Genomic DNA, 27,505 nt, shown 5'->3' on the forward strand with positions numbered 1-27,505 from the left:
TCATTAACAGACATAGTAATAAAACATAAAACAATGTAAATATTACATTAATACTGACAACACAAGAATCCTCTGCTCTCTTCTGCAACTTCCGCAGTGAAACTGAATAGCATTGTTGTTTCAACTCATTCCATATGACTTATGAAAACAGAATGTCTAATGTTTAAACACAGACTCAATCGATGTCTTTGTAGCTCCTGAAGGATAGCGTTCCATAAAATAGGTCCTGGAACGAAGAAAACTTATTTGCATACATGTTTGCAGACACTTTTCTGATGAATGCACATAAGGTGTTACAACTTTGTTAGTTATAAGAGGGCCACCTTGTCATAATGCCTTAATCACTAGGCTAACTAGCTTAAAATTTACCCTTAGAGCCCCAAGTAACCAGTGGAGAGCAGATAAAGCACAATCAGATAAAATGAACAGCGGCATTTTGTAGCAATTGCAAGACCTTTAGATAGCTTTTAGGAAGGCCTGCATATAGTATGTTACAAAAATATAGTGTGGGTAACACCAAGGCTTGTACTATAGTGCAAAAATCACTTGCGTGATTTAAGGTGTTTCACTAATCTGAGGATTTAGGCGATATCGCTGATAATATGTTGAAATCTTCTGCTCAGTGTGCAGCAGCTGCCAAGAAAGCAATTAGAATGCAAGGGATTTATTAGGAAAGGAATGGAGAATAAAACAGAATAACATAATGCCTCTCTATCGCAACCTCATCGTTGAGTATTGTGTGCAATTCTGGTCATCAAATCTCAAAAAAGATATAGTAGAATTAGAAAAGGTACAAAGAAGGGTGACCAAAATGATAGAGGGGATGGTATGATTCCCCTATGAGGACAGGCTAAAGAGGTTAGGCCTCTTCAACTTGGAGAAGAGATGGCTGAGAGGAGATATGATAGAGGTTTATAAAATAATGAGTGGAATGGAACGAACAAACAATCAGTTTTTTAAAAAGTACAAAGTCTAGGGGACACACGATGAAGTTACTAGATGATATATTTAAAACTAGTAAGAGAAAATATTTTTACACTCAACACATAATGAAGCTCTGGAATTCATTGCTAGAGGATGTGGTGAAAGCTATGAGTGTAGCTGTGTTTAAAAAAGGATTGGACAAGTTCCTGGAGAAAAAGTCCATTAACCATTATTAAGATAGAGTTGCAGAAATCCACTACTTATTTTTGGGATAAGCAGCTTGGAATCTATCTACCGCTTGGGATCCTGCCAGGTACTTGTGACCTAGATGGACTGCTGTTGGAAACAGGATACTGGGCTTGATGGACCCTTAGTCTGATCCAATATGGCAAGTCTTAAAGGTCAAGTTTGAATCTAACAGTATCCCTAAATTGTGTGCCTGTTAAAAATGGATATTAACTGTAAAAAGTTTAAATGGAAGGATTAAGACGACTAAGCCACACAGTTTTGGTTTTTCCCAGCATTTAATTTCATTCTATTTTGTCACAAGTTTGTGTATAAGTCTAATAAAGCCAGAGTGGACTTAATGCAGTCATGAACAGGTAAAAATAATTGCACATCAACATAAATCTAAAATTCAATGCTGTAGGAAGAGATTAGTTCACCCAACAACTGCAGATAGATATTAAAAAGTACTGAATATGGGGCAGAACATTGACACCTGAAGAGAATTTTTTTTTTCTAGGTGAGCCCTAGTCTCACCTGCTGCTCTTGGTTTGACAGAAGAGATTGGAACTGTTTCAAAACTCCATCTAAGCCAACACTAACCAATCTTTCCAGAAGAATTTAATGACTGAAGATATCAAACATGGATTAAACATCTAGCATTAACAGGATAACAGCATCATCCTTATCTCACATAGCACAGAATCCCAACAAGGTTACCAGCAAAGTTTCCATACTGAATCCACTACAAAAATCACTTTGATGGTCATTTAACACATGATACTCTTCTAGAAAAATCAGTCAATTGTGTCAATACCACCTTCTACAGCGGCTTCGCTACTGAAGAGAGACTGGAAATTGGGCGATAACACTTATGGTCTGCAACTGCCTGGATTGATTTATTTTTTTTTATTAAACCAGACAGTGTCTCACATGTTAAATTTAGTAAATAAATCAACAAATACATGTTTAAGGCTGTGAAATACTCAAAGGGGACATGGATCTAAAGAACACAGCACTATTTTTAGTAAAAAAAAAAAAAAAAAAAAAAAAAAAGGAATTACTAATAAGAAATCAGAAGCAATTATTTTGAAGCATGTTAATTACAAATTATGTGACAGCTCAATGTAGTATTCTTGAAAAAAAATGGTCATGTCCAGCTACTCTTCTCTGTATAACACTACCTTTCTCCTTCCCGCAACTTCTGCGCTTACTGTCACCTGACCCCCATCCTCTCCTTTTTCCTTCACTGCTCCACCTCCCCCCTCCCTGTTATTTGTAATTTCCTCTTCCTCCTTTACAATGTTGATTGTGAACCGGCATGATATGTCCTATGAATGTCGGTATATTTTAAAAGCATTTAAATAAATAAATAAATAAAAATAACAATACAACATTTTGCTGGGAAAAGAGGAAGAAATATCTCATTTCTTTCCACACAAACAGGCTAATACAGTACAGTGCGCTCCGATGGAGCGCACTGTTAGCCTGCTCTTGGACGCGCGTTTTCCCTTACCCCTTATTCAGTAAGGGGAGGAAAATGCGCGTCCAACCCGCGGCACCTAATAGCGCCCTCAACATGCAAATGCATGTTGATGGCCCTATTGGGTATGCGCGCGGGATATAAAAAGTAAAATGTGCAGCCAAGCCGCACATTTTACTTTCAGAAATTAGCGCTGACCCAAAAGGTAGGCGCTAATTTCTTCCGGCACCGGGAAAGTGCACAGAAAAGCAGTAATCACTGCTTTTCTGTGCACCCTCCGACTTAATATCATGGCGATATTGTCGGAGGTCCTGAAGAGTAAAAAAAAGTTTAAAAAAAAATTTTGAATTCGGACCACGGCTGTCGGGCCGAAAACCAGACGCTCAATTTTGCCGGCGTCCGGTTTCTGAGCCCATGGCTGTCAGCGGGCTCGAGAACTGACGCCGGCAAAATTGAGCGTCAGCTGTCAAACCCACTGACAGCCGCCGCTCCTGTCAAAAAGGAGGCGCTAGGGACGCGCTAGTGTCCCTAGCGCCTCCTTTTGCCCGTTTTTACCGCCGGGCCTAATTTAAATACTGAATCGCGCACACCGGCGAGTGGCCGGTGCATGCGCCGGGAGAGCGGGCATTCGCCCGCTCTCCTGCGGACTTTACTGTATCGGCCTCAAAGATTGCTACCAGGCAAAGATTGCTACCAGGCAAGATTAGTGGCTTTATCTTTGCTGATATCTGGGGTGTTAGAGAGTAGAAATATGTAGAAAAGTTGAAGTCAAACTAGTGAATTTCAACCTGGTTGGAGCTCAATAGAATATTTGGATTTTCTCCAAATTGCAGAGGGAAGCTTACTGAAATTTCTAGGGCAGAAGGCTCTGCCAGAATGTATTCAGAGTGATGACTGTCATCTGCGGAAATTTACTGGCATGTTAGTAGAACAAATTTGCAAGACAGAAACTTGGAATTCCTTGTATAAGTTCTGTCAGCATTACAGAATAGAAAAGTGGGCTTCTGCAGATGCATCCTTTTAAAGAAATGTGAACCAAATCATACCATTTGACGTCCATCAAGAGACAGCCAAAGTATATCCCTATTATCCAGAAGGGTGGGAAAGCAGTGCTTACCTGTAACAGGTGTTCTCCGAGGACAGCAGAATGTTAGTCCTCATACATGGTGACATCAGATGGAGCCCCGACACAGAAAACTTATGTCAAGGTTTCTAGAACTTTGCCTTGCCACACTGGGCATGCCAAGCATGTCCTATACTACGCGTCTATGCGGGGTCCCCGCTTCAATCTTATAACAAAATTAGAATAAATCACAAAATAGGAGAAACATCACTCCCTGGGTTGCTGGGCAGGTTTCGCGAGGACTAACATCCTGCTGTCCGAGGACAAGTAGGATGGTAGTCCTCACACATCGGTGAATCTCTAGCTACAGGCTGCTCCCCAACATAAAAGGGGACCAACAGACACCCAAACCAAGTGCCAACAGGTACAACAGCAATGGCGCTGTTGGTAATAGAGGGGGAGACAACCTGAACCCAAACAGTGGGCCTTAGGTCGGAGAGAGTTGGGTTCTACAACGCAAACAGATTGCAATGGACAGATTGGCCAAACCTACTGTCGCATTGGCCATCCCTATCCAAGCAATAGTGAGAAGTGAATGTGTGGAGAAAACTCCACATTGCAGTCTTGCAGATATCCTCCACAGAAACTGCTCAGAATTGGGCCACTGACACTGCCATGGCTTGGACAGAATGAGCCTTTACAAGACCCCCCAAGATACAGTCCCGCCTGGGCATAACAGAAGGAGATGTAATCTGCTAGCCAATTCGGTAGTGTCTGATTGGTAATGGAATGCCCAACCTAATCCTATCAAAAGAAACAAAATATTGGATGGACTGTCTATTGGTTTCTATCCGAACCAGATAGAAGCCTAAAGCTGGCTTGCAGTTCAAACTGCAGGGCTCATTCGCCTCGATGCGAATGGGGCCTGGGAAAGAAAGAATGTTGGACGATGGACTGGTAAAGATAGAAGTCACCATCTTAGGCAGAAACTTAGGGGCGGATTTTCAGAGCCCTGCTCGCCTAAATCCGCCCAAAACCGGGCGGATTTAGGCGAGCAGGGCCCTGCGCGCCGGTGAGCCTATTTTACATAGGCCTACCGGCGCGCGCAGAGCCCCGGGACTCACGTAAGTCCCGGGGTTCTCCGAGGGGGGCGTGTCGGGGGCGTGTCGGGGGGGCGGGCCCGGTCGTCACGGCGTTTTGGGGGCGGGTACGGGGGCGTGGCTATGGCCCGGGGCGGTCCGGGGGCGTGGCCGCACCCTCCGTACCCGCCCCCAGGTCGCTGCCCTGCGCGCAGGAGGCCCGCTCGCGCGCGGGGATTTACTTCTCCCTCCGGGAGGCGTAAATCCCCAGAGAAAGGTAAGGGGGGGTGTGTAGACAGGGCCGGGCGGGTGGGTTAGGTAGAGGAAGGGAGGGGAAGGTGAGGGGAGGGCGTTAGAGGATTCCCTCCAAGGCCGCTCCGATTTCGGAGCGGCCTTGGAGGGAATGGGGGTAGGCTGCGCGGCTCTGCGCGCGCCGGCTATACAAAATCGATAGCCTTGCGCGCGCCAATCCAGGTTTTTAGCAGATACGCGCGGCTCCGCGCGTATCTACTAAAATCCAGCGTACTTTTGTTTGCGCCTGGAGCGCAAACAAAAGTAGGCCTATTCGCGGAGTCTGAAAATCCGCCCCTTAGGGTGCATATGCAAGTCCACCTTGTCATGATAAACTCAAAAGAAGCTTACAGCAGCAGAGCTAACACCATATTGAGATCCCAAGACACAGCGGGAGGTTTCAATTGAAGAAGGCCCCACATGAAATGTACAACTATAGGCTGTACAGAGATGGGTGTACCATGTGCACCATGGTGGTATGCGCTAATTGCACTTAGATTAACTCTGACTTGGTTTTCAAGCCAGCCTCCGATAGGTGTAGAAAGTAATCAAGCAGTTTTTGTGTAGGGCAGGAGAATGAATCTAGGGCCTTCTGCTCACACCACACGGAAAACCTCCTGCACTTCAGTCCATAGGACTTTCTAGTGGAAGGCTTTCTAGAAGCCACAGGACCAAAGACGCATTTTCTGAAAGATCAAGCGGCTACAGAATCAACCCCTAAACATCCAGGCTGTGAGCGATAGGGCCTGGAGGTTGGGATGTCCCAACCTGCCTCGATCTTGTGTGATGAGATCTGGGAAAGTCTCCAGACTGATCGTCCTCTGGATGGACAACTCCCAAAGGAGTAGGATCATAGCTCCCTTGTCCTCACGAAGCTTCAAGAGTCTTCGCTACTAAGGGAATCTGAGGATAAGTATATAGAAGACCTTTGCCCCCAATATCAGGAAAGGGCATCTGAGGTTGGGTTGCTGTCTGTCCTGTACAGGGAGCAGAACAGAGGCAGCTTTCTGTTGCAAGGGGACAAGAAGAGATTCATGTTCGGGCTCCCCCAGAGGCAGAATATCCGATTCACAAACCCCTGATCCAGGGATCACTCGTGGGGTCTGAAGGCACAACTCAGTCTGTCCGCTAACACGTTCTCCATTCTGGCCAGGTACATGACCCTGAGCACCATCCCATGGGAGAGGGCCCATGACCAGATCTGAACCGCTTCCTGACACAGGAGATATGACTCCGTCCCTGCTTGTTGACATACCACGTTACCACTTGGTTGTCTGTTTAAATCAGGACAATTTTGTTGGACAGCCGATCTCTGAAAGCCCATAGCACGTACCTGATCACCCAGAGCTCCAGAAAATTGATTTAGCAACAGCTTTCCTGGGCAGACCCTGGGTGCTGAGCCCATCTACATGAGCTCCCCAGCCCGGGGGGGGGGGGGCATCCATATTTAGGACAATTTGGGTAGGAGGACCTTGGAAAGAGATATCCGTTCCAGATTTGAAAGTACCCACAATAGGGGTGATATGACTCAGATGCGATCTTGGAGGTTCTGTATGGCCTGGCATTACTGTGACCTCAGGGTCCATTGGACCTTGCAGATGTGCAATGGTGCAAAGGGAGTGACATGGACGGTTGCAGCCATATGGCCCAACAACCTCAACATGTGCCAGGCTGACACCTGCTGGCTCTGCTGAATCTGTGCCATGATGGTCAGAGTGATGGCCCTTTGACAAGGCAGGAAGGCCTTGGCCTGAGCTGTGTCTAGTAGGACTCCTATGAAGTCCAATTGAAGTGACGAACTGAGATAGGACTTTGGGTAGTTGATGACGAACCCTAGTAACTCCAACACCCGGATGGCCAAGCCACTAGACCTAACGACCCCTGCACGAGATGTGCTCTTGACCAGCCAATCATCCAGATAAGGGAAAACATGCACCCCCAGCCTGCGGAGGTGTGCCACTACCACGGTCAGACATTTTGTGAAGACCCATAGGTCTGATGCTAACCTAAATCACAAAACCTGATACTGGAAGTGCTGTTTTCCAACCACAAATTGGAGATATTTCCGGTGACTTGGAAAGATCTTGATGTTGATGTATGCATCCTTCAGATCAAGGGAGCATAGCTAGTCCCCTTTTTGCAAAAAGGGGATCAAGCTGCCCAGGGAAACCATCTCAGACTTTTCCTTTTTAATAAATCTGTTCAAGGCCCTTAGGTCTAGGATGGGACAGAGTCTTCCTATTTTATTTGGAATATGCAAAACCTGCCCCCTCTTTGTCCTGGTGGAACAGGCTCGACTGCTCTGGCCGTTAAGAGGGAGGAGAGCTCCGTTAGTATCATCTCCTGATGTGTCACCGACCCCCAAAATGGACTTGGAGGGCAATTTGGTGGGGCACCCAATAGGTTCAACTGGTACCCTTGATGGTCGATAGAAACAACCCACTGGTTTGAGGTTATACTGGGCCACTGTTTCACAAAACAAAAACAAACAACACAGCCTGCTCCCGACCAGCAGACTCATCGCCCTGGGTATGGGTAAACTGGACTATGCTCCCTACAACCCAGTCAAAACCCCATCCCTGGAGTTGACTGAAGAAGCGGCTGGGCCTTGGGGACTCTCTGATGCCTGGGGCGGCTGCGGGAGCCCTGATGGGAGCAAGGGTATGGAGGACAGTACTTCCTCTGGTGAAAAAGAATTCTTCTGCCCCGATCTCGCCAACCTTCTAGCAGAGGAGGAGGATGGGTCCAGAGTGCTGGCGGAGAGTTGGAGTTTTCATGCTGGTACCGGAGCTGGGCCACCACATCCCTTCACCCTATCTCCAAAGAGATTCTCCCCGGTATACGGCACATCAGCAAATCTTTCCTGTACCTCTGGTCGGAGATCAGAGGCCTGCAGCCATGCCATTCTATGGGCGCCAATTCCCACTGCAGAAATCCTTGCTACCATCTTGAAAACATCGTAGGTCGTTTGGACCTCGTGTTTTCTGCTCTTCAGGCCCTTATGCACCAGCGACATGAGGGTGTCCTGCTGCTGAGACAACTGCTCATCCACTTTCTGAACATGCTTCCAGAGGTCCTGCAAGTTCTTGGAAGAGAAGTCCATTACCTGCTATTAAGTTCACTTAGAGAATAGCCACTGCCATTAGCAATGGTAACATGGAATAGACTTAGCTTTTGGGTACTTGCCAGTTTCTTATGGCCTGGATTGGCCACAGTTGGAAACAGGATGCTGGGCTTGATGGACCCTTGGTCTGACCCAGTATGGCATTTTCTTGTATTCTTACTGGCTCATGTAGAGCTGGTAGGAAGCTATGTGGGCAATGAGCATAGCTCCCTGAAAAACCTCTCTCCCAAGAGCATCCATCCTCTTTGATCCTTTCCTGGGGGTGCCGAGGAATGGATCAGAGACCCCTTGGGACTCGAGAGCAAATCTGAACTACCACAGACTGGTTAGGAAGCTTATCGAACCCGGGGACCTTCTTGATAAAGTAAACCTCGTCAGCTTTCTTATGCATGGGAGGCACTGAGGGGGTGTTCGCACATCCTTAGCAGTAACTCCTAAGGATGTTGTGCACTGGGACCACCACAATCTCCTTAGGTGGCTCCACAAACTGAAGGATTTCAAGCATTTTGTGTCTCGCATCCTCCTGTCAATAACTGAAACGGGATGGCCTCTACCATCACATTCACAAACCCTGCAAAGGTGAAGTCCTCAGGCAGAGACTTCCCTTGCTCCTCTGGAGGAGAAAGTTCTGAGGGGGGAGACCCTCAGAGCCATTAATGAAGGACTCCATGGTGTCATCCCCCCAGGAATCATAGGGGCCCTCATCCTCAAATGAAATAGTCAGGGGATGGGGCCCTAGGCAGTCAGCCTTTGTTCATAGGTTCAGGCACTGCAGGGCTGGACAGGGAGCTGCAGGCCTTGGTGTGTCAGTAAGAGCTTCCTCTTCCTAGGAAAACGGCCACGACCACTGTATCAGCAAAGGAAGGATGCAGGGCCCTGACAGGCACAGACATCAACCCGGGAAACAACACCAGCTGGGTCGGTAACACGCCGATGAGTGCATGGAGCTTCTCCAACAGCGGCTTCAAGAAGGACGTTGCCAGCCTTGGTGCTGTCTGTGCCACGGGACACATGCCCCGAATTGCTCGCTCATTGTACTCATCACTCTTGCTCTTCCTCAAACACTGCTGATGCCAACTCTGACAGAAGGAGAAGTGGCCAGATCCTCTTCAGAACAGAGAGGAGGGTTGGTGACTAGCACCAGGACCGGTGGAGAACATCACAGACCCCCGGCTCCAATGGAGGACTTGCATTCCTCGCCGTGGGGTCACTTCAGGGGCATCACAGCATGAGCTGGCACATCCCCATGCCCAGTACCATGCATAGATGGAGATTGATGCTTTTTCAGCTTCCCTTGATGCTCGGCACAGTCTTTCCCTGGTGTTGAGGCCAATGACGTGGAACCAGACGTCTTCGGCCTGAAGGAGCCAGACGATGGCCAGTCTCCGGCGCCTCTTTCAGCCAACGGCACAGACTGTCCCACTGATGTCGATGGCTTGGTGTTCAACGGTGCAGTTCTGTGGTCCTTCGATGTGGACAGCTCAGTCTTCTCCGACTTGAAGAGGTGCTCCATCTTATTAAGCCAAAGATGATGTCCTTTTGTGGTCATGTAGGTGCATTTGCGGCAACCCCAGATATCATGCGATGCCCCCAGGCAGAAGACACATTCATCATGGGGTTCCATGATGGACGTGGTCCTTGGGCACCAAGGGCATCACTTATATAGACACGGCCACGACGGGACAAAATAAACAGGAAGCAAGATCAAAATTGATGGCGCGGGAAATCAACCATGAAAGGAAATTTACCAATAAATGTTGAAATGTGAAAAATGTAAAGTTTTCCAAGAGAGGCTACAAAGCCAAAAGTGAGCTCACACACCACGATGCTGCATCTCTGTGGAAAAAACAGACTGAAGAGGGACCCCGCGTGGATGCATGGTACAGAGCATGCTGGGCATGTCAGGTGGGGGCAAGTCAAAGTTCTAAAAACTTTGATATCAATTTTCTGTGTTGGGGCTCCATCTGATGATGTCACCCATGTGTGAGGACTACCATCCTGCTTGTCCTCGGAGAAGCTAATATAATGGGAATTTTAACCTACTTTTCTCTTCTTGTTATATTGGTTCTCCATACAAATGTTAGCAAACCAACTGTGAGTCACATAGTAATTTTTTTCCCCCCAGAGAGCTCAGGAGATTTTGATATTTACAGTCCATGCTTAGATCAAGAAAGCAGGGGCAACCAGGCAGACTTGTAGACCAAATGGTCTCATCTGCCAACATTTACTATTCAATGCAAATTTGTGGCGGATTCGCCACAAATTTACCTGATGTGAACCTCTCAAATTAGATAGTTTCTTGGGAAAAAAAAAACAAAAACAAAAAAACAACAATGGTTTGCATCACATTTTTTTCTTACAGTTCAAACTAAGAGCCTGATTCACTAAGGCATTTCTCACATTCTGTGTCTACGGGAAAATGCCTTGATGAATTGGACCCTAAATTTGTACAAATTTATTTTGGGGTCATCGCACTAATTTACAAAGGATTTTTCTTTTTGAAAGATCATACATCTCTATTGGCAATCAACCATGTTTCCGTTGCTCTTTGATTGGTTACTCCTTATACTTACAGTGCTACAAGCAGGCCATTGTGTCTACCTGACATGGTACTTTTAAGGGACAATTTTCAAACTTTCTGTCTAGATGCACAGTCCATGGGCATTTTGGTCTGAGTTACTGAGACCACATTTCCTTTGCGGATTCATTGCAGGATAGAACCTTAGACAGCAGAGTCAACATGAACACTAAACAGGTTACCTTCACCTTCAAAGATAGAAACATAAATTGCAGAATATGGAGCAAAGACAGTCCACAATTGCTGGTAACAAGTCTAAATAGGATAAGGCAGAATGCAGTGACAATACTCACAAATCTAATTCGAATGTCAAGGTATCTAAGTTCACGTCCATATATAATTCAAGCGATTCACGCAGTGTGTCACTGCAACTTACAATGTTCCCTCTAAGCTATGCGGCTGCACACAGCAAATTTTACGGATGAATTTTACAAAGCTTATTCACGCAAAAATGACCATTTGCACGCATATACCAGCGAAATGTGTGCAATGGGAATTTTAAAATAGAAGTATATACGCATGTACAAAGCTGTACATGCATAAAAAATGGGTGTCGGGGGCATGACAAATGGTACGTGCATAGTGACTTATTTTAAAAGTGCTGAATGCATGTACATATACGCACTTATGCACGAATATTTAATTCACTTGAACACTTGTCCTTTCAGTTTCCTTTTGGCATTTGTCCCCAAAAGTCTCTCCTCTCTCTCAATGCTTCCCCATCTCTACCAGTTTCATTAATCCCCCACCCTATTCCCACATCTGTCTCAGCCCTCCCAGACTCACCATCAGTCTCTCTCATGTCCCTACCAATTTTCAGTTTTCTTATTAGTCTCTCGCAATTCCCCCAGCCTGTCCCCACCAGTCTCTCTCCATCTTTTCACTGTGTCCTCACCAGGTCTCTCTCTCAATTCCTCCACTCTTTCCCCACCATTCTATCATCCTTCCAGTCTCCCTGCTCTGACCAGTCTCTCTCAATGTTCCCACTCTGTCCCCATCAGTCTCTCAATCAATTCTATCCTGTCCCCAATATTTTCTCAATCCTCCCAGTTTCCACCAGCTTCTCTCAAATCCTCTTACCAGAATCTTTCAATCCCTTCACCTGGACACCAGCCTCTCTCTCTTTTTCTCTCAGTTCCCCCATCCTGTGCCCTCCAGTTTCTCTCTCAATTCCCTCAACCTGTCCCAACCAGTCTCTCTCTCTCAGACCCGTCCACTCTCTCAATACTCCCACCCTTTCCTACCTGTCTCTTGGCAGCTCTAGCATAACATCCTCCACCCCACACATGCCTCCTAACCTTTAGGAAAAGACTCAAGACATGGCTGTTCAGGCAAGCCTTCCCGAACCCCAACTAATACGCCTCACCAGCAAACACTCGACACAGTAGCTGTATATATTGTACACTGTATATATTGTATATAATTAACTTCTTCTACCTCTCTTTAATTCCTCCACCCCAGTTCAATAGCCCTTGTTAATTGTAACTGCATCTCTTCATCACGTTTATTTATGTTCGTTGTTGTATTCATCGCACCCCTGTTTTTTTATGTAAACCGACATGATGTGAATTTTTCATGAATGCCGGTATAAAAAAAACCTTAAATAAATAAATAATGGAGGACCAGCAACCAACAGAACATCTTCCACCATATCCTGTGCTATTTTACCATCCCCCCTCTGCCCAGCAGGAATATCCCCCAACACCCTCTTCAAGCCTTTTCTCTCCCTACCACACTCTCTAGCCTCCCCTACCTTCTGCCCAGCACTAGTATCCCCAGCACCTCTGATTCTGTCCTATGCAGTGCTACCCAGTTGCTATGGGGACAGGAGAGCAAAAGCTGCATTTTACATGAGTGTGCCAATGTGGCTCCCAAGCCACAAGTTGGCCACCCCTGGATTATCAGATTTGATTACACCAAGACAGCTCTCCTGTTTACTGAACATCAGAATCTCACCCCCTACTGTGTATAGCTCCTTTAGATGTCAGTTCCTCAAATGTACGACTCTACACTTTGCAATTCCAATCTGCTCATCTATGGGGCATGAACTGTTCAAACCATTAGAAGCAGGCTATAATATAGAGATTACTTACCTGATAATCTCGTTTTCCTTAGTGTAGACAGATGGACTCAGAACAAGTGGGTATAGTGTGCTCATGCTAGCAGTTGGAGACGGATCTGACGTCAGCACAGGTACATATACCCCCACAGGAAGTGAGACAATACAGTAATCTTCCTTGCAAAAGCTGTTATGGATATATGTGTACTGACGATCAATGAAATAGTGAAAACAGGATTCCCCTGACCGATTGATAGTAGCTGGAGACCGCCAGCATTCCCAACCGGAAGGCGTCGACACCTGGTAGAGTGGACGCACTCATGTAAGAAGTGATAAGGCTTACCTTGAATCGGTGAAACCCATGTATACTGGCAGCCGGGCGGGATGCTGAGTCCATCTGTCTACACTAAGGAAAACGAGATTATCAGTTAAGTAATCTCTACATTTCCTAGCGTGTAGCCAGATGGTCTCAGAACAAGTGGGATGTACAAAAGCTTTACTCCCAGACTGGGTGGGAGGCTGCCTGAGGACCGCGTAGGACCGCCCTCGCAAATGCTGTGTCCTCCCTGGCCTGGACATCCAGACGGTAGAACCTGGAGAAGGTATGGAGGAAGGACCATGTCGCCGCTTTACATATTTCTGCAGGCGACAGCATCCTAGATTCCGCCCAAGATGCTGCTTGGGCTCTGGTAGAATGAGCCTTGACTTGTAGAGGCGGTGACTTCCCGGCCTCTACGTAAGCCGCTCTGATAACTTCTTTAATCCAGCGGGCGATGGTGGGCTGAGAGGCCGCTTCTCCTTGTTTCTTCCCGCTGTGAAGGACGAACAGATGGTCCGTCTTTCGTACTGTCTGTCATTTCCAGATACCTGGGCAGCAATCTGCCGATGTCGAGATGGCGTAACAAACGCCCTTCTTCTGATTTCTTCAAGCCCGCCGTGGTTGGCAAGGATATGGTCTGGTTGAGGTGAAATTGTGAGACTACTTTAGGCAAGAAGGATGGAACCGTGCGAAGATGGATAGCCTCAGGAGTGATTCTGAGAAACGGATCACGGCAGGACAGCGCTTGTAGCTCTGAGATGCGGCGTGCTGAACACACTGCCAGCAGGAACACCATCTTTAAAGTTAGCGAACGGAGAGACAGGCCCCGAAGGGGTCTGAAGGTGGATCCCACGAGGAAATCCAAAACTATGTTGAGGTTCCACAAAGGCACTGGCCACTTCAGTGGCGGACGAATGTGCTTGACTCCTTTCAGGAAGCGAGAAACATCTAGGTGCGTGGCAAAGGTCTTGCCATCCCTCCTGGGACCATAGCAAGACAGCGCCGCCACCTGTACCTTGATGGAGCTGAGGGAGAGACCCTTCTGAAGCCCATCCTGCAGGAAATCCAAAATGATAGGGATGGTGGTCGCATGTGGATTGGTGCCGTGAGTGTCGCACCAGGCTTCAAATACTCTCCAGATCCTTACGTAGGTGAGGGATGTGGAAAACTTGCGAGCTCGGAGGAGTGTATCTATCACCGGCTCCGAGTAACCTCTTTTCTTCAGTCCAGCCCTCTCAATGGCCAGACCGTAAGAGAGAATTGAGCTGGATCCTCGTGGAGGATGGGACCTTGACGCAGCAGGTCCCTGAGCGGAGGCAGGAAAAGAGGCTCCCCTGCCAGTAGTCTTCTCATGTCCACGTACCAGGGTCTTTTTGGCCAGTCTGGTGCTACTAAAAGAACTAGGCCCCGGTGCTTCTGAATCTTGTGGATAAGGGTGCCCAGCAGGGGCCACGGAGGAAAAGCGTACAGCAGGGTCCCTGGAGGCCATGGTTGAACCAGGGCGTCGATCCCGTGAGAGAACAGATCTCGCTTGCGGCTGAAGTATCTGGGTACTTGAGCATTGGACCTGTCCGCTAGTAAGTCCATGTCCGGAATTCCCCCAGTGATCCACAATCATCTGGAAGGCTGTGGGCGACAGCTGCCATTCCCCCGGATTTAGGCTTTCTCTGCTGAGGAAGTCTGCCGTGGTGTTGTCCCTCCCGGCAATGTGGACAGCGGAGAAGTCCTGAAGATTCGCCTCTGCCCAAGCCATCAGCGGGGCTATCTCTAGGGACATCTGTCAGCTTCTGGTTCCGCCCTGACGGTTGATGTATGCCACCGTGGTGGCATTGTCGGACATCACTCTGACTGCTCTGTTCCTCAGTCGGTGAGCAAATTGCAGGCAGGCTAACCAGACTGCCCGTGCCTCTAGCCGGTTGATGTTCCATCCTGATTCTTCTCTGTTCCACCGCCCTTGTGCGGTGAGTTCTTCGCAGTGTGCTCCCCATCCGCTCAGGCTGGCATCTGTGGTGAGCAGAATCCACTTGGGGGAGGACATCTTCGATCCCCTGTTCGGGTGATTGGCCTGCAACCACCACCGTAACTGGGTCCGCACTCTGGCTGGCAGAGGTAGATGCACGGAGTAATTCCGGAAGCGGGGGCTCCAGCGAGAGAGCAGGGAGCGTTGCAGAGGTCTCATATGGGTCCTTGCCCAGGGTACCACTTCCAGGGTGGATGCCATGAGGCCGAGAACCTGCAGATAATCCCAAGCTATGGGCCGGCTGGCTCCCATCAAGGACCGGAGACGCGTCTGAAGTTTTAACCTTCTCTTGGTGGTGAGACTGACTTTGTCTGCCTGGTTGTCGAACTGGACTCCCAGGTATTCCAGTGATTGGGAAGGCTGTAGGCAACTCTTGTTTAGGTTGACTACCCATCCCAGGCTTTCCAGAAGGGCGATCACTCTGTTGGTTGCCTGATGGCTCTCCTCTCGCGATTTCGCCCAGATCAGCCAATCGTCTAGGTAGGGATGGACCAGGATTCCTTCCCGTCTGAGCCCCGCTGCTACCACTACGATCACCTTGGTGAAGATCCGCGGCGCCGTGGCTAGCCCGAAGGGCAAAGCCCGGAATTGGAAGTGGCGTCCCAGAACCTTGAAGCGTAGGTAGCACTGATGATCCGGATGGATCGGGATATGCAGGTAGGCTTCTGACAAGTCTAAGGCCGTGAGGAATTCTCCTGGCTGTACTGCGGTCTTGACGAAGCGCAGAGTTTCCATGCGAAACCTCGGGACCCTTAAGTATCGGTTGACTGACTTGAGGTCCAGTACGGACCGGAAAGTGCCCTCTTTCTTGGGTACCATGAAATAAATGGAATAATGTCCAGAATCCATTTCCCATGCAGGTACTGGGACTATGGCTTTCAATGACAGGAGCCTCGCCAAGGTAGCTTCCAATGCTGCCTTCTTGTGGATTGGACACGGAGATTCCACAAACCTGTCCGGAGGGAGATGATGGAAGTCCAGATAATACCCTTCTCGGATGATGGCGAGGACCCACTGGTCCGACGTAATCTCGACCCATCTGGGGTAGAAGAGGGTTAACCTGCCCCCTATGGCTCTGTCCCCCGGATGGATCGGCTGATTCTCATTGGGAGGCGCGGCCGGGCCCTGAACCCGATCCAGCTCCCCTCTTCTGCTGCTTGGTCCGAAAGGACTGGTTCCTTGGCCTGAGGACGAGGTGCCTGGTAGCGACTCCTATAGGGAATGAAGCGTTGGGAGCTTCTGCCTCTGGAAGGCCTCGGAAAGGCGTGCTGGTTCCTTTTGAACCTATCTTCCGGCAGTCGAGGTACTGGAGAGGCGCCCCATGTGCTGGCCAGTTTATCAAGGTCGCTGCCGAACAGGAGAGAACCCCTAAAGGGCATTCTGGTGAGGCTTGTGTTTGAAGGAGCATCGGCTGACCACTTCCGTATCCAGAGCTGCCTCCTGGCAGCTACAGAGGATGAGACCCCTTTGGCTGTCGTACGGACTAGGTCGGATGAGGCATCTGTAAGGAACGAAAGAGCTGACTCCATGTCCGCTGCCGGAGCATTGTTCCTGACCTGTGACAAACAGGAACGCGTCACCACTGTGCAGCAGGTTGCGATCCGCAAGGATAGAGCTGCCACCTCAAAGGTCTGTTTCAAGATGGCGTCCAGTCGCCGATCGTGAGCCTCCTTGAGGGCCGCCCCCCCTCAACTGGAATAGTAGTGCGCTTGACCACAGCGCTAACCAAGGCGTCCACCTGAGGGCACGCCAGCATCTCCTTGATTGCCGGGTCCAGGGGGTACATAACCGTCAGGGCCCGACCCCCTTTGAATGAGGCCTCTGGTGCTGCCCATTCCAAATCGATCAGCTGCTGTGCTGCTTGCAAGAAGGGAAAATGGCGGGTTGTAGGACAAAGACCTTCCAGTAGAGGGTTCTGCGTAGATGGCACCATAGTGCTAGGGCCTGTAATAGCCAACTCCGCCAGGCACTGAGATACCAAGTCGGAAAGAACCGCCTCATGGTTCGATATGGCTCAATCCCCGAGGGAAGTTCCCCCTCCTCGGGGGGTTCAGACTCGTCCTCCGAGACGTCAGGGTCCGCCTGAACCGGACTGCCCGGAGGCGGGTGCCCACGAAAAGGGCGCGAAGGTCCATGGGCAGGATCAGCTGGAGCAGCAGCAGGGCCTGGACGGGAAGCTGATTGCATCTGTACAAAGGCATGGATCCCCTTAAAGAGATCCACCCAGGAAATGGAAGTGGTCTCTAGTCGTCGGGGTACCAGGTCCCCCGGGATCCCAGGTTGGTCGAGACTGCCCGCTAGATCCGGGGTAGCCCCTGGGGAACTGTCAGCAAACCTTGGTTGAGACTGGTCCTGGCCCGAGGCTCCCACTGCCTCCTCACATTGGGCACAAAGGGAGTCTGGCTCCTCGCTGTGCGTGGCTCTAAGCTGGCATGCTGAGCAGAGGCCGAGAGCTTTCACGCCGGAATCAGGCGGCGCCGCCACGGGAGACGCCGGGGCGTTTAAATGTTCCATCGCGGCTAGTGAATGCCGAACGCCAGCGCTCAATAATATGCGGTCAGTAACATACGCTCAGTAGTATACAATATGCGCTCAATAATATGCAGTCAGCAATATACACCGCTTAATAATATGCGGTCCAATAATATGCGCTTAATACTATGTATAACAGAATCCCTGTATACAACATGCGCTCATCAACGGGCGCCTATCATGGGTGCTCAATACCTGAACAAGGCCAACAAAATGGCGACCTCCACGGCGTGCCGCATGCAGGCAACGCCGCCGATCCTCGTACCTCGGAGACCAAAAAGTAAGAGATATACGCCTTACCTGATCATCGGCGCTTCCCGGCTGAAACCCGGGCGGTCTCCGGCTGCGGGGGAGAGGGGAAATACCTTCACCACCGCGCTTGAGGAAATGCCACCGCTGCCTAAGTCCACGCCGGGACCGAGGCGCCTCTCCGCCACGCCCGAGCTCTTCTCGCTCGGGGGCTAGATCCCTGCCGCGATTCGGCCACCGGACCGAGGCGTAGACCTCCGAGGGATCACGGAAATCACCCCGGGAAACTCAACTCTGGGAAGGACCCGAGGGTATCACCGCAGGAGTGCGGGGCTTGTTGTCTGTAGAATTTTAGTAAGTAGAATAGAGAAGTAGAAAGTAGTATTGGAAGACACGCTCAGCGAGCGTGCAGGCTCTCCAAACTGCTTTGGAGACGGAAATTACTGAATTGTCTCACTTCCTGTGGGGGTATATGTACCCGTGCTGACGTCAGATCCGTCTCCAACTGCTAGCACGAGCACACTATACCCATTTGTTCTGAGTCCATCTGGCTACATGCTAGGAAAATGTTTTTAAATAAATAAACCTTTGAACTACAACAGTAGAAGCTGCTGAGCTGGGATAACAGACAATAGAGGATTGGGGTGGGGGAAGGGGGAGGGAGGAGAGTTCATCAGGATAAGAGATGAAACGTGAAGGCTGGTTATTGGTATCCATCCTGGTGCCTAAATTTTGAAGAGGACTCTTAGATCTGGAACTGATCTGTCCATGCTTGCCCTATGGTAAGTGATTAGTGTTTATTAAAGAAGTAGGGGTTTAGTAGTTGTATTTGTCTTCTTAAAAAAAACCAAACTGGAGTGTTTGAAGTTGTAAAACCTTTTACTAGACCAACAAAAAGGGTGTTATAGTATATGGCTGTCGAGAAAATAAATTCTCTCCATTCTCATCAATCAGGTTTTTGGAAAAATTTCCATACAGAGACTGCTTTGCTAACTTTGACCAATGAAGAAAGATTAAACACTGACAAGGACAAAGACGTTATTCTTATGTCTGACATGAGCTCCGCTTTTGACACTGTGGAGCATAAAATTTACTTTTATTATTCTTGAAAGATCGGCGAAGTTCAGGAATGGTTTTAAATTAGTTTAATCCATTTCTACAAAGACCATTCTTTTCAAGTAAAATGGAGTTCCACAGGGGTCTATTTTTCCCCCCTTATTTATTTTTTTAACCTATTTCTAGCTTCCCTTCCAAATATGATACAAGAATTCAGTTTAGTTAATCACAACACCAACAATAATCCAGTATTAGCTGCCTTTAATTCTAATTCGATACCTGATATAACAAGATTTAATTCTTGCTTGAGTAAAATTATGAACTGGTAACAAGACCATAAATTAAAAGTTAACCCCACCACATCTGAAGCGATATGGTTTGGTAGATGCAAATCTGAGGAGAACTTGGTATCTGTGATGAATTGTGTCAACATTCCATTGGTCGAAGATTTTAAAATGCTGTCTTGTTTCATGGTGCTGGTGTGGATTATTGCAGTTCTCGGTATGTAGGCAATACAGAATCTAATCTTCAGTGACGAATTGTTTTAAAGCCTCCAATTTTGTCCTTATTTCTCCTTTGTTGCATGAATTGCACTGGCATCCAGTACAGCATAGAATTGTGTTTAAAAATTCTGTCTCACTTATAAAGCACTGTCTTATTCAAAATCAGATTTAGCAATTCTTACTTCCTTACAGACTGGTGAGGTTATTGGGATGGTCACAAAAGGGATTATTAAAGGTACTCTCACCTTCAGGCCGATACAGTACAGTGTGCTCAGCCAAGCGTAACATTTAGCACGTGACTGGCCACGCATTTTTGACACATGTCTATTACCCATTATACTGTAAGGGGCATTAGTGTGTCGAAACGCGCGGCCACTCCCCCCTGAAAACTAATAGCTCCCATCACATGCAAATGCTTGTTGAGGAGGCTATTAGTTAGTCGCCCAGGATACTGAAAGTAAAATATACGGCCAAGCCACACATTTTACTCTCAGAAAATTCTGAGCAATCCGGAAAAGTGCTTTTCTGTACACCTAGCGATATTAAGTTGGAGGAACCAAAAATTAAAAAAAACAAAAACAAAGGGTAGAGCCTTCAAAGATGGCCGCCTGAAGAGACACGATATCGGAGGGCTCCCGAACTGATTGCCTACTTACCCATTCCTAGACGAAAATGCCACACACAAAAAGGAAAGGCGAGAGTGAGGGGAGCAGGGGTTAGCTCCTCTTCGTTAGAGACCACCCAGCCTCGTATCGGGAGCTTTTTCGCCGCGGCAGCCGGATGAGCTGGTCGCGGAGGGGACTGTGGCAGGGCATGCACTGTCCCCTTTAACCCTTGATGTGTCGCTGAGCCCTGGCTTTCCAAGCAGGCCTGTTCCTCCATGCCGAGAAGGAGCCGAAGAGCAGCTGTTGACCACGGCTCCTCCGGAAGATATCTGGGGAAGAGGGGCAGAGGCAATACAGAGAGCAACCTCACAGGAGTTTACTGTGAGTGACGCCAACATCCAGGTACAGTCCCATTGGGCGAGAAGAGGAGGGGGATTGTGCCCAATAGACTCTGGGACCTCCAGGCATTGAGAATGGGACAGACACTACAAGGTCTGATAGGTGGTGATAGTCAAGGAGTGTCTGGTTTAGGAGTTATCATACAAACTCCTTCAGAGATATCTTTAACTACAATTTGAACAGCATTAAAATCCCTGGAAACTTCTATTGCGGCCCTTACTAAAGTGACTTTGGAAACTAAAAATCAAGTCCTATTAAATGCTAATGGGATTTTCCCAACAAAATGCCAAAAAATAGAGGCATTTCCTAGCGTGTAGCAGATGGACTCAGGACCAATGGGTATAGTGTACTCCTGATAGCATTGGAAGTACGAATGACTGAAGTTGAAAAAGTGCAAATAAATTTGTTACAAGGAGAAACGGTTCATAATAAAAGGCTTGAGAACACTGAAAATAGCCTAAGGGCACATAATCTGAGATTTTTGAAATTTCCCTGTGATAAGTACAATTTCCCCAATGGAACTTTTCAGATTGTATGTATCTCAGATACTGAAAATTCCAGATGCTGCCAAACCAGTTGTAACTAAAGTTTATCATCTACCACAAGCAGAGGATAACCGTGAAGCTGCGGAGGAACCTGCAATTCCCTTAGATGTCACCGAATTACTGGAGATGTCTCAGGAGACAACCGTGACGAGACGGAGACCTCTTTTGGTATCTTTTGCATTTATGATGGACAGAAATATATTTAAACATTTCTTTCGTAATAGGCAAACTGTTCTTTGGGCAAAAGGTCTGGTGTTATCCAGACCTAATGAAAAGTACACAAACCAGGAGGAAAAGTTTCCTTAATATGCACCCAGAAGTAATACAAATGGGAGCGCAGTTTCAATTACGCTATCCTTGTAAATGTTGTATTAGATTTCAAGATCAGAATTACATGTTTTTTGATCCTCCTCAACTAAGGGGTATTCCTAGACTCTTACACCTGAAGTAACCCTTGCAGGCTTGGTATTAAGTAATAAGTGCTGGATCTCCTTTCGCTACCATTATTTATTTTCTTTTTTCTTTATGGTAATAGAAACGCTCTAATTTTCAGGGCTGTCCCCTATATTTCTTTTATTTTTGTATAAGTACAGAATTTTGATGGAACACATATTTAAGTATACCTGTGTTAATTGCCTTTCTGTACTGAAGATTTCTAAGCAAGTGTATACTTGTATAATTGAAAATTTGATTTAAAAAAAAAAAATTTTTTTAAATCTGCCCGCCAGTCAGGAGGTTAGCAAAACGGACGCTCAATTTTACCAGCGTCAGTGGGTTTGGAAACTGACGCCAGTAAAATAGAACATTGGTTGTCGGGACCCGCTGACCGCCACCTCACCACTAATAAGGAGGTGCTAGGGACGCCCAGCACGTCCCTAGCGCCTCCTTATTAGCGTGACCCCCTCATTTAAATAAAGAATCACGCTCCCAGGACAGGTGGCTGGGCGTGCTTTGGGAGAGTGGGCGCTCAACACAGAGTGCCCGCTCTCCTGCGATTCTTATTGCATAGGCCTGTTTGTGAGATTCTCTCAGAAGGAACAAGATCTGCAACTTTCCAATTTCAAGTTCTAAAGTTCTGGAATTCTTTGTCCTTAAATTTTCGCTGTGAGGCTAATTATAAAAGTTTAGGAAACTTATGAAATCAGGGTTGTTTAGTTTTTGACTATTCTAATTGAGTTAGTCATGTTTTGTTCAATTGCTGCTCTGAGATTTTAAATCAATAATGTATTTTGTTTTCTTTGAATTACTTATTTTATTTTGGATAATGTTTTTATGATGTTTTCATTACGTATGATTTTTAAGTTTCATTGTAAACCATTTGGTGGCTTGTTGGAAATTGGTGTAATAAATAATAAAATTTCCATTTCCATGAACTTTTGAGACCACATAGGTGTCTGCTTCAGATGTAACTACAAGGCTGAAAAAAGGGAACATATATAGTCAGAGAATGTGGTAAAGCAACAATTCTCTCAACAGAATGCTTTCTTCTTTCAGTGAAAGCTGAAGGCAGCTCATGGACAACACCCTTTGTGTTAGTCCATTGAGACTTAGCACAACCTGCAAATATTCCATTGATTATTTACAGTAAACTTACAGCGTGGAATGTGATGCTGTGCAAGGATAGACTTTGGCATGACTGGTTTTTTATCTTCTGTGTTGCTTTGATCCTTAGTTTCTTCTGTATTCTCTTCCTTCTCGTCCTCCACTATGAAATCTTTCAGACTATTGTCATCTTCCAGGTCACTAGTGTCATCTGGTGTTAGCGGAAACTGGTCAGCTTCTTCTGAAGAGTCCTAATTAACATATGGGAGCACAAACCCCTATCATAAAAACATACATAAATATTCATTTATAGGACAATTTTCAAAAGCTATTTGACCAGGTATATGGTTATTGTCCACCCTGTATGCGGCTAAAAGGTACACATGAGGGATCAACAATAACCAGTGTACTTTTTTTATTCATGGGGAAAGCAAGTGAGGTCAGAGGCGGAGGTAGGTCAGGGGAGACAATAATATGTATAGTTTTACAATTTCAAAACTACGTTTATTGTATTTCAGAGCAAAATAATGCATGGAAAAAGCAAGTATAGATATCTGCAGGTACTTTTTTGTTAGGCAGTTTTCAGAGAACATACATGGATACTTTACAAAACTGCAGGCAATTTTGAAAAAAAAACTGTCCACTCAATGCCCACCTCACCAGACATGTCAATGTTTGGCTATTAATCCAAATAAAGGATTTTTCTACAGAAGGAGCATTTGTCTTAAAAAAATAAAAAATTACTGCATGCCCTTCTAAATACAGCCAAAGACCTAGCCTTAAAGGAGCATTATCAACTGTTTTCTTCTGTTTATCTGACTATTCACATTTTCTGGTCTTACAAACACACAGGCTGATACAGTAAAAACCATGGGAGAGCTGGCGCTTCAAGGCAAGTGCCCACTCTCCTGGGCGCGTGATCGAGAATTTAAAGGGGTAAAAATAGCGCGTCAAAAACGCACGGCCACCCCCAAAACTAATAGCGCCCGCAACATGCAAATGCTATTAGTTATCCCCGCACGATACAGAAAGTAAAATGTGCAGCGAAGCCGCACATTTTACTTTCAGAAATTAACGTCTGCCCAAAGGCAGACGTTAATTTAGGCCGGCACAGGGAAAGTGTACAGAAAAGCAGAAAAAACTGCTTTTCTGTACACCCTCCAACTTAATATCATAGCAATATTAAGTCGGAGGCCCCAAAATTTAAAAAAAACAAAACAAAAAAACATTTTAAATTGACCCGTGGGTTGGAAGACAGAAGCTCAATTTAGCCGGCGTCCATTTTCCGAACCCGTGGCTGTCAGCGGGTTCGAGAACAGACGCCGGTAAAATTGAGCGTCGTCTGTCAAACCCGCTGATAGCCGCTGCTTCTGTCAAAAAGGAGGCGCTAGGGATGCGTTTTCGATTCGCTATTACCCCTTACTGTTTAAGTGGTAAAAATAGCGCGTCGAAAACGCACGGCCAAATCTGGGCTAAAGGTGCGCTCGGCTGAGCGCACCATACTGAATCGGCCCGACAGAGACAAGCATACCACAGGGTTTCTCCCATTTTGTGTCTATGGAAAAATTGCTTAGCATACCTGGCCCATAAAAGTAGTTTTATGTTTAAAAATGCAATAATATTGCACCGCAGGAGCCCTGTTCTTAGAAAAGGAACCACCTGCAGCACACATCATGACAGCTTAGCTCTACGGCCATATAATAAATGATTTGTATTATGACTTCCTATAACTTTGTTTCAGAAATGAAACAGTAAATTAATTTTCCTTTGAGTTCCTGCACTATTGCACATAGAGGGTTACTATTCATGAGACATCATGAAGAGTTTGGCTTCAATCTCTCTAGATAATTACAGAGTATGTGTGTACTGGTCACACTAACATACTTAAAATGGCCACTTTTAAGGGGCAGTGGGAAACAACTGATGATGGTTTCTGAATCCTTTGGGTGTTCTCACTAAATCTTAATGTGAGATTTAGCACATTAGCCATGGGTCCGGGAAGCTGAGAACATGCACTAACCCCTACCAACATGCAATGAAGGCCACTAAAGGCCAACACCATGCACTGATGACCAATTGTACATATACACAGCCTCTTTGCCTCCGAGAATGCAAACAAATGGTTGGGACTGTACTTCTAGGCCAACTCGCACCCAAAATGGAAAGAAGGAACAGATGGTGAGTACATGGGAGAAAGACTTCAAGTTGTCATTTTTGACAGACCCTTTCAGTTAGTGCTGTAATTATCTCTCTGTGCCTATGGATACTTTATTGTTATTACTAGAACACAGCCTAGTAGATGGAAAATTCAGGGTATTCTCCAAGTAGAAGCATTAAGAAAATGAATGCAATACTTCAAAGGGAAAGCAAGTTTACTAACTGTTAACAAGATTCTCCATCGTCAGCAGGTGACATCAACTGACATACCTCTAGATCAGCGCTGGCATTCCCGCACACTGCCTCATGAGTCCCTCAGTCGACTATAGAGCTTAGCTTTAGCTGAGGAGTCAATTCTCCAGGGTGGTGGATGGGTATTAAACATGGACAATTCATCCTGCTATCTGAAGAGCACCCTGTTTACGGTAAGCAAACTTGCTTTCTCCATCAACAAGCAGATGGGAAGTCATAAGCTGAGGACTGTGAGGAGGAACCTTTACTGAATAAGTAATCTAGACCTCCTGTGGAGAGTAGCCTACTCTGTGAACAGGCAGTGCAAAACTGCTTGCCCAAAGTTACTATCACTTCTTGAAAATTTGTCCAGATAGTAGTAAGACATGAAGTGAGAACAGACGATCAAGATGCAGCTTTGCAGATATCTTCAATGAAGATGCTTTTAGGTAGCCATGGTTCTTATTTGGTAAGCCTTGACAAAGTCTGATCTGAAGGCCAGCCAGTGCACAACAATACATGATACAGTCCACTAGCCAGTTAGAGTACATTTGGCAACAGCCACACCGAGTCTATGAGGATCATAGAAAACAAATAGATGAGAAGCCCAATGATGTGTTTGAGTTCTCAAGTAATAGGCTAAGGCCCTTTTACAGTCCAGTGTATGGAGGTCCTTTTCCCCTTTATGCACGAGGTCTTGTAAAGAATGTGGGTAACTAATTAACCCAACAAAGAAGCCAAGCAATGTTCCAAAATAATCAACCAATAGACAAAAAAGGAAACACTTAAAATTCTGATCATTCACCTTCAAGAGTTTGTTCCTAATGAAAATATTTGTAGAGCTGGTATCATATAGTGATCAAATTGCTATCACTCTGGCAAATCTACTACTAGTCCCTTCACTGCCATCTTCTTGGACACACAGTGTATCTTCCACCAGTGTGAAATTTTTTTTGTGATTATATATATATGCAAATAAACTATTTTTAAAAATAATTTTTATACTTAACTTTTTTCTTTGCCACAGTCCATCAATTATCTCACTGATGTTTCACATATTCATTCAATTCCAAAAGGCTCTGGTGATGAAAGTAGAGTTAACATTGTAATGTTTCGGCAAATTATATTGCCTGCATCAAGGGTTTTTTTGTAGTTGAATTCAGGAAAACTCCTCATGGCATCAAAAAATGGCAAGCATGTGAAACATCAATGAGATTATTGATAACTTTTTTCTTTGCCAAAGTCTAAGTACAAAAATTATTTTTAAAAATAAAGTTTTTTTGCACATATATAAACACAAAAAAAAAAAGTTTCACACTGGTGGGAGATACACTATGTGTCCAAGAAGATGGCAATGAAGGAGCTAGTAGTAGATTTGCCAGAGTGATGGCAATTTGATCACTATATGATACCAGCTCTACAAATATTTTCATTAGGAACAGACTCTTGAAGCTGAATGAGTATTTTAAGAATGTGGGCAAAACTATAGCTTGATTCAAAGGGAATGCAGAAACCACTTTAGGCAGCTACTTAGAATGGGTGCGGAGCACCTCCCTATTGTGAAAAAACTGCAGGTACAGTGCATGAAACAAATGCTTGAAGCTTGTTCACTTTTCTAGCTTAAGTTATAACAACTAAGATTGACACCTTTCATGCAAGAAGTTTCAAGGAAGCAGACTCCAATGGGTCATAGGGAGGGTTTCATGAGCTGCACTAAGACGATGTGGAGATCCCATGGCACAGGTGGTTTAACAACTGGAGGTTTGTTATACCACAAGCCCTTCATGAACGTCAATGCCAGAGAATACTTGAGAATGAGAACAGCAATAGAGCTATGAGGCACTTTGAATGATGAAGTACTGTGACCCGATTAAGAGAGGGAGAACAAGTACTGACACACAGGCAAATGGGTTCAGGGAGCGTGCTTGACAACTTAATGAGAAATGTTTCCATTTAAAGTCAAACACCCTTTTGATAGACAGCTTCCAGGCCAAAATCACAATGCCCTTAGCCTCCTTACAGTAAAAAATAACCCTTGCTGTAGTTACACGATGTTAGGTTCCATATTAGGAGCTACCACCCAGGAAAGAGATCTAGGCATCATAATGGATAATACTTTAAAATCGTCGGCTCAGTGTGCTGCAGCAGTCAAAAAAGCAAACAGAATGTTAGGAATTATTAGAAAGGGAATGGTGAATAAAATGGAAAATGTCATAATGCCTCTGTATCGCTCCATGGTGAGACCGCACCTTGAATACTGGGGTAGATTTTTAAAAAGTGCGCCTTCGCGTACTTTTGTTGGCGCACCAGGCGCAAACAAAAGTATGCTGGATTTTAGTAGATATGCGCGTAGCCGCGCGTATCTGCTAAAATCCAGGATCGGCGCGCGCAAGGCTGCCGATTTTGTGCAGCTGGCGCGCGCCGAGCCGCGCAGCCTGCCTCCGTTCCCTCCAAGGCCGCTCCGAAATCGGAGCGGCCTTGGAGGGAACTCGCTTTCGCCCTCCCCTCACCTTCCCCTCCC

General features: G+C 46.4%; 1 protein-coding gene across 8 annotated transcripts in view; it reads right to left on the reverse strand.

The window, feature by feature from the left end:
* Nucleotides 1–27,505, reverse strand: part of CCDC82 (coiled-coil domain containing 82) — a 104,670-nt gene that overhangs the window by 56,703 nt on the left and 20,462 nt on the right. For all 8 annotated transcript variants that reach the window (XR_003856864.1, XR_003856861.1, XR_003856863.1 and 5 more), the window contains one exon: nt 22,649–22,847. Coding sequence is in view for 2 of the 8 variants with exons in the window: in XM_029602384.1 (XP_029458244.1) it covers nt 22,649–22,847 (199 nt within the window). In the remaining 6 variants the exon portion in view is untranslated. The remainder of the gene's footprint in view (nt 1–22,648; nt 22,848–27,505) is intronic.

The sequence above is a fragment of the Rhinatrema bivittatum genome, chromosome 5 (genome assembly GCF_901001135.1).
Source record: "Rhinatrema bivittatum chromosome 5, aRhiBiv1.1, whole genome shotgun sequence".
In the NCBI taxonomy this organism is placed as follows: domain Eukaryota; kingdom Metazoa; phylum Chordata; class Amphibia; order Gymnophiona; family Rhinatrematidae; genus Rhinatrema; species Rhinatrema bivittatum.